At 35.8% G+C, this 7,843-nt stretch overlaps 1 protein-coding gene across 1 annotated transcript in view; it reads right to left on the reverse strand.

The window, feature by feature from the left end:
- The window catches only part of pcp4b (Purkinje cell protein 4b), a 37,882-nt gene extending 31,127 nt beyond the window's left edge, over positions 1 to 6,755 (reverse strand). Inside the window, exon 1 of the mRNA XM_048161708.1 lies at positions 6,329 to 6,755. Coding sequence (XP_048017665.1) covers positions 6,329 to 6,337 — 9 coding nt within the window. The 5' untranslated portion in view covers positions 6,338 to 6,755. The remainder of the gene's footprint in view (positions 1 to 6,328) is intronic.
- Between the last annotated feature and the right edge of the window lie 1,088 nt (positions 6,756 to 7,843).

Below are 7,843 nucleotides of genomic sequence, written 5' to 3' on the forward strand. Positions count from 1 at the left end.
ATAAACATTGCGTGGTTTAAAACACTGAATAGTTGTGAAATATGAAAAGCACTGAGCGCTGAATTTAGCAGTGACACACTGAACGTTCTAATCACACCGGTGTGATCGTACGTGTCAAAGGGTTAACATCGATCGCGTTTCGGTGGTGAAGGGGGGACGAATTGAAACTGAGGGGGTACCAATCAGATCTGTGGGGGCAATGCCCCTTTTGCCTCCTCGTGGTGCCGGGCCTAATGAAGTCACCAGTGCAGCAGGCAAGCCTGGAATATGGAAAAGCTTACATTCAGTGTAGGGCTGCATGATAATGGTTAAACTGATAATCACGATTATTCTATCAAAAAGAGTAATGTAATAATGGCCATTTTGTGCATTCTTTACCAACCTACACTTCACCCTAGAGACCTCTAGGTGGCACACTGACTTCATTTAACCAACTATAATAACTTCATTAGATGTTAAATCAATACAAAACACGTGGTTTTGGTGATCACTTTGTAATCTGTATTCACATTAGATTTTCAAAGCGACAGTTCTTTTGCAAATGAGACAAACCACAGATTCATAAAGCAAAGAATGATGCTCTTTGATATAAAAAAACCTGTCAGTGGCTATATCATTTTCAATTGATTAACATTATGAAAACTTCAAAAGATAAAACAGTGAAACTCCTAATATTATTTCCATTAATTCCAAATTATGTTCATTTTCCCCATTGTATTGTCACATAGGTTGCAAAAGTGCATTTATTCTGCAAACAGTAAGGTGGAGATCCATGTTGCATTTATTGAAATTCATCACTGAAGGTTTGATCATGGCAGATTTAGTCACACAAACAGCACAAGTGGCTTGTGAAGAAACAAAGACTGGCTGTATGACACTTTCATTGAAGCAGAATTCAGTGGATGGAAATATTGCCATTACATTGATTTTGTCAGGAGAAAAGATGATCTGAACACCGTTGTGAAAGTTGTGGCATTACTTTACTCTGGCATCAAATGGCTTGCCCACCCACATCCCTCTGATCCCAATATACATTATATTACTATAATTTAAACGTCTTTTTGGAAAACTAAACATTTTCTTATGAACTTATGTGATTTCTTTTGATAAAATACATCATGAAATCATATATGGGTAACAGAGAAATTAGCTTCAAGTAACACATGACAATAAATTAGATTAATACAACACTTCTACTTAAAAGTCACTATAAATCATCACCATTGAGTGTTTGTAATATCTTCTGACTGTGATCAAATGTGGATTTTGGTCAAATGAAAATAGAAATATGTTTTTAGTAACATTTCAGAAGAATTGTATGAGGAAGATAAACAATTACAACTTCTGTGGCGCGTAAAGGAAAACTAATATAACTAGTAGTGTAACTAAATGCTGTTGCCAGAAAGTAATAAGTAAAGTAATATTACTTTTGAAAGGAGTAACTAACGAGTAATAAATTACATTATTTGAGCCCAACACTGGTCGGGGACACTTGAACTAAATTAATAACTAATGATTTTTACAACAGAAATGAATCAATATTGAACTTACTTAAGCTGGGCAATGACACAATCTGCATTGTAAAAAGTGCTATAAACGTGACTTGAGTTGTTGCAGAGGACCAACATCATATTAGGCAGGTTGTGTTTCTAATGTTTTGGCTCATCAGTATATTTTGTAACTTCTTGTTCGAGTATTATTTCACCTCCTATTAGTCCCATTACTCAAATCTTATGTAAACTTCGCAAGTGTCATTAAATGCACAGATGCTAATGTGAAAGCTGACTTTGTATTCACTATAAACAGGAAGAATGGAAACAGCTTCTGTTTAATGAAATATTACATCAGACAGTTGCAAGGGGGCAAAGAAAGTTGCTGTGGCACATTCTTGCTCATGGTAACACGTCCAATCATATTCCTGACAGTTCCGACAGTTGTGCTACTTTAAGATATGTAGTAGGCCTTTTGAGTGTCTTAAAACAATCCAGTGTGAGGGAAGTGATGTGTGGAGGGGTCAGAGATGAATTAGACGAGAGATGTGGAGACCATTTTGAAATGAGTAATGTGGGCAGTTTTTCAAGAGTTGTCAGAATCAGATTAAATGTGCCGTGTGGCTCTTGATCCCCAATCTGTGCTCTGAAGAGCTCTGCTCATGTGATGAGTACATTCATACGGTCCTACTGCCACAATTCAAACAGCAGGGATAGAGAAACAGAATTAAAAATAAATTAACTGTGAAGCAGAATTTCATTGATTTTGCATTAAGTTAATTAAAAACTGAAAAAGGTTTTGTATATTTTAATACAATTGTATTACTTTTAATTTATTAATTAACTTCCATTTATTAAAACTATAACTTTTTTTTGTTGTGTGCTGATAAATTTTCATTATTTACATAATATAAACAATTATAAATACAAAAATCTATTAAATTTACAGTAAATATTTTACTGTAAAAAATACTATGGCAACATTAGTAACATCATAGTACATTAATTTAACAACATAAAACTCTAATGTAGCCTACATAACTGATAACATAATTATTTAAATAAAAACATCAAATGTGAGCTGTCACAGAGGGAATTCTGGGAATGTCAAATTATGGTTTTTACACTGTAAATTATAAGATGTAATGTTCTGCCAAAAATTGTACATTTAGCAGTATTTTACTGTAAAAATTAGCAATATTACAGTTTTTCACTGATTATTGTAACCAATTAACAGGTTTTTACCGTAGCATTTTTAAAGTCTTTTACAATGAAAGTAAGATCATTATTTGTAGCATTTCTGCTATTTCAGTAACAAAGTTTTTTTTTTTTTTTTTCTGAGGTGAAGCACGTTGTTATCAAGTGGCGTTCTCACGGAAGTGACTTAAACTGCAATTCATTGACTGGCCACTAGAGACCGGTTCCAAAAGGGAGTCAATCCCATAGACTCCCCATGTTAAAATGCCCAACTTTACAGCAGAAAAAAATATGTTTACAGCCTGGTACAAAAAGTGGTCTTGGTCTATACAGCTAATTTTGCCCTTCATGACAACTGTGAGGGGGTGAATTTTATAACTCATCCGTTTAAATTATATTAAACCTTAAAGTTCTGCATAATTAAGGGGCTGGTCACTTGAGTGACAGGTGGATTGCCGCTGCTGTCACTAGCTGTTTGTCTGCTGTCAGTTAGCCGTCACGTCACCTCATCTAATTCCAGCCGCTGAACTTGGCATCTCAGTGTACGTCTGTGTACATGTGCACACATGCGGAAGATAAACAGAACACACGTTGTTGAATCGTCTTGGCATTGGCTAAAAGTTTTGTCCGTCAGATTTACTACAATGACAAGGGCTGGAGAATATGCCTCTCAAGACACCACAAACTCCGACAGCACTGCTTGGATATTATAACTAAAACTGCTGCACTATTTTGGACGCGGGCTCATTTGTTTGTGAGATATATACGATCATATACAGTTTTACAACATAAACGCTGCTCAGGTTGCATAATTTCTTGAAGAACGATGATGGAGAGCAGATCATTCAGAAGAAATGTGATGCAAACAATGGACAATATATCAATAATTCATGGATTTACGCCTTTGTGGACAAAAAGGACTGTTTTTTGTTTTTCAATGGACACTCATGGACATTTTACCCAAGTGCCACGGATTGGATTCATCTCGCAATCGCTATTTCATTACATAGGTATGAAGTCCCATTTTGATTTTGCGTGTTGTCATTTGCACACCTGACACAAATTACAATATTACTGTTGCTGGAGCATCTATATCGTAAAAAAGACACTGTAGATTGACAGTAAACCTTAGAACTTTCAAATTATATAACTTTATTAATATTTTAGATAGTATCTAAGATAGATAGATAGCTCCTTTGCCTGCTAACACGATCACGTCAAGCTAGGTGGGCGTGGTTTCAGCACCTCAGCTCCACCCACATCCCGCCCCATTTCCATTTATCCGGGAGTGACACGCAGTGACATGCTACCAAGATGGCGACAGCTGGCTCCGCCCACTTTGGGCTTCAAAAATGCTCTTCGGACACTACGCCCATGTTTTATACAGTCTACGGTTGTTATAAATTAATGAAAGTTCACTTTTTTATGAAAGTTATCATTTGCTGTTTCATTGTTGTAATCTTAATTACATTAACATTACCTGGCATTAAATTCATCTGTAAACTATTCCAACTTTTACTTTTGTTAATTACATAGTCTGTTTAGAAAGGCCACATTATCTAAAATAGTAAATGAGTAAATTAAAACAATGAATAGCTGTTTACTTATTGGTTAATATTATTTCCCCCCTCCCACGACAGCCTGAAAAGGAATGAGTGGAGGAGGAGCAAGTTATTACTTTCCATAAAAAAAGTTAAAAAAATGGAAATTAAATAATGTACTTTGTATTGAGAAAGAAAAAAGATTATGATTTCACATTCATTTTAAACTCATAGGGTCAGAGAGAACCGTTACTACAATAAATATCTAGATAGAAAGAATAAATAAATAAACATCTTTCTGCAACCAAATTTTCTACAAGAAAATGCAGAATGAAAGCTGATGAGAAGGAGCCGGAGAGATGTGGCATATGGTGTTTGATCACAGCTCTCACAGTAATTGGTCTTTTTCTTTAGATATTAAACGCTCTAATACTTTGAAGCAAACTGAACGCATGGTAATGACCTGACTGCTTAAATCAGGGCTGAGTTTATGCTAATTTCCACTCTCATAATTAGCATCCCTCTCTATGTTACATCTGGCACATCACGTTCAAAAGCACTGCAGGTCACGGAAAACACACACACACACACCTATCTCATGTCGCTAGAGAGAGACTCCACAACAGCGCCGCTTCTAGACGGCTTTGAAGTTAATTAGCACTTCCTCTCTAGAAATATATTAACTATTTACTGAGAGAAAATCACTGAGATTATCCTGTACCCAACACAACAAGCACACAACGGCTGCTTTCAGCTCTTCTGAAAATTCAGAAAATTGAAAAACTCAATAACCAAAGGAAAAAAAAAAAACAAGAAAACTGTAAATGAACACCCTGTTCATGTCCAGCAGGTATTTCTAGTGAAACAGTCCATACCTGAACTGAATAAAGTTATGTGTAAAAACAAGCTTTGCTTCAGGACTATAAGATTTTATGTTGGGCACAAGTGGTGTACAGCAAGGTTTATCTTTTGTTTATCATACAAAGTTACCAAAATATTACCAGGAACTACATATAATCCCAAACATGACATAGTAAAAGTGACCATTTTGTATCCAAACATACAGTATTCACAATTTTATTATATGCATTTAGCATTATTTTTCCATGCTGCGATCCATGCGGTAAGAAAACACATTTCATCATCAAATTAAAGTAAAACAGATCATCAAAACTACTAGTTAATCAAAGCTAAACATCTAGTTCTTGTTCTGCTATATAAATATACTATACTGGGTGAGACAAAAACTATATCTTGGTATTTATAGGTTTTTGTTTCAAATTTAAACATTGCAAATGCAACTAAAATTCCAGGACTGTCATATTATTTTTGTGACAATATTATATTCAATTCATACAGTGTTACAATATTAAAATTCACATCATGAAACCACAATGGCATACATTATTAACTGTGTTTTCAGGGTATTTTTTATAAATGTCACATTGGATCTTATAAATCAATGAATGAATTAATTACGACATCAGTTGGTCAAAAACAGTGTTGGATGTTGCTGCTGATGACTTGTCTAGCATGCTTCATTATTCGGATACTGTTCAGATTTTGCTGAACTGGCATTAAACAACCTGTAATGTGCTTTTTAATGGCAGGCTCCCATAGCGATAACATGCACTGCTATTGAGTGATGCTGTTGCAAAAGGTCACTGTGTGTTTAATGAACTGTGCCACTTCTCCAGGGCAATAACTGTGGAAATATTCAATGCCTTTGTGTAGCCTACAGATAGATAGATAGATAGATAGATAGATAGATAGATAGATAGATAGATAGATAGATACTTCACTTTTTTGATGATATTTACTGTACTTTAACAGAATTTGTCACCTTACAGAAATTGACATTTATTTAAGTAGCCTATAAAGTGAATGTGTAATGTGAGAGCATAACCACATAGTTCCGACGGCAAATGAGAGTATAGAAGCTAAAGTGAATCAAAGTGAGAAGATTTACAACACACTGCAGCACCAAAAGAAATCAATATGCGTGCAAATTCATTATGCGTGTTATATAATAAAAATCTGTTGCGAAGCTCTGCTCTTAAGGCACGTTTAAAGCTCGTGTGGATGCGGTGAAGCACTTACCTCACTCATGGTTCAGTGTTATGTCACGGGTTTTCCTCAGCGCCTCTTCAGCTGTAAGGAGTTCACAGTGGTTTCCTCACTCTGAGGGAGCTTTATAAAGTATGAAGCCGTCACCTCAATGCCATCACGGCTGCACTAAACCAATAGGAGAACCGTCGGCAAATCTCCTCCTCCCCTCTTTGTGAAATATTAGGCTACTATCCTCTTTTATTCGTCCAGTAATGAAGAGCTCTGTCCACTCATCACGAGCGCAGCTTCACAGCAGCCTGACAGTCCAGGATAAACAATCACCAGGATTATATTCACTAGGATTTGAAAATGGTTTATTCTGCTTATCTGTGAAACAGATAAATAAGTAATTATTTATTGCACATTGTAGTTGCCTGGTTACAAATTATAGTAGAATTTCCATGTGGTTATTATCTCTTCCTTTAAAGCGTTTTGTCGCTGTAGATCCACTCCGGGTTTTCCATCAACCGCTCGGAAACCGATAACACACTTCTGTTATTCTTCTGCATAGTATCTCTGTTTGTTTAATGTATCCAAATATTTCTTCTTTGTGTGTCATTATACAAGTTCAGTGTTATAGATGTCAGGTAATTAAGCCTAATTTGTCTGATATATATTTTAGATTGTTTAAAGATCCTCCTGTGGTGAAATCAAAGTCCCTTTAAGACAAGTCATTTCACTCGGCGGCCATCTTTGAAACGCCTCTCGGGCATCCTGGGCATCATGCAATCTCTTTGAATGGGGAAACATCAAATTCTCCAAAACTGTTCGCCAACTTTACGATTAAATTTCATATTTGAAATCATCAATGAAATCTAACAACAACCGGCTCATAAATTTTGTTTCTAAATGCTCGAATCATGACAAAAAAACTGTATTTTTCAGGCTGGATCAAGCTAATGCGCATGCGCAGACCTAAATGCGCGCGTCTGACTGTTCCTATCCACAAGTTTCCTACGCCCCATGAGGCCTTGCGTCAAACGTGGGAGCGTCTTCCGGTTCTAAGTAAACAAGCTAGACGTGACCGACGTGACACTCATTCATTCAACAGTTGACAGTAATTCAAGATTTAACGATCCAAACTTACGAAAAAAACTTTGTTTTTTACTTAAAGATTTAAGATTCCGGCATCAATATTTGAACAATGTTTTACAATAAAAAATGTTACGGTAATAGTAATTTATTAATTTATGTCAGGAGTGCACATCAATCATGCTGAATCTAACTGATATTTATATTGACATAAAAAGAAAACACAGACCTATTCAGATGCGCCTGCTTCCTTTTATTTGCGATCACAAGAACGCAAAAAACAACTCCACTAAGGCTTTTAAATCCAAAGGCTTACACATTTAGAAATATATTGATAACATACCCTATGTTTACGTCACTTTTCTGAGCATTTCTATTTATTTTCCTCTAAATTATGCGATGATTGCTATCCGAGGATGTTTGCGCGATCTCTTCGTCTATCTATCCTGATCCTTTCAGCCAGAGCAACAGAGG

Source organism: Megalobrama amblycephala, linkage group LG16 (assembly GCF_018812025.1).
Source record: "Megalobrama amblycephala isolate DHTTF-2021 linkage group LG16, ASM1881202v1, whole genome shotgun sequence".
Lineage (NCBI taxonomy): Eukaryota > Metazoa > Chordata > Actinopteri > Cypriniformes > Xenocyprididae > Megalobrama > Megalobrama amblycephala.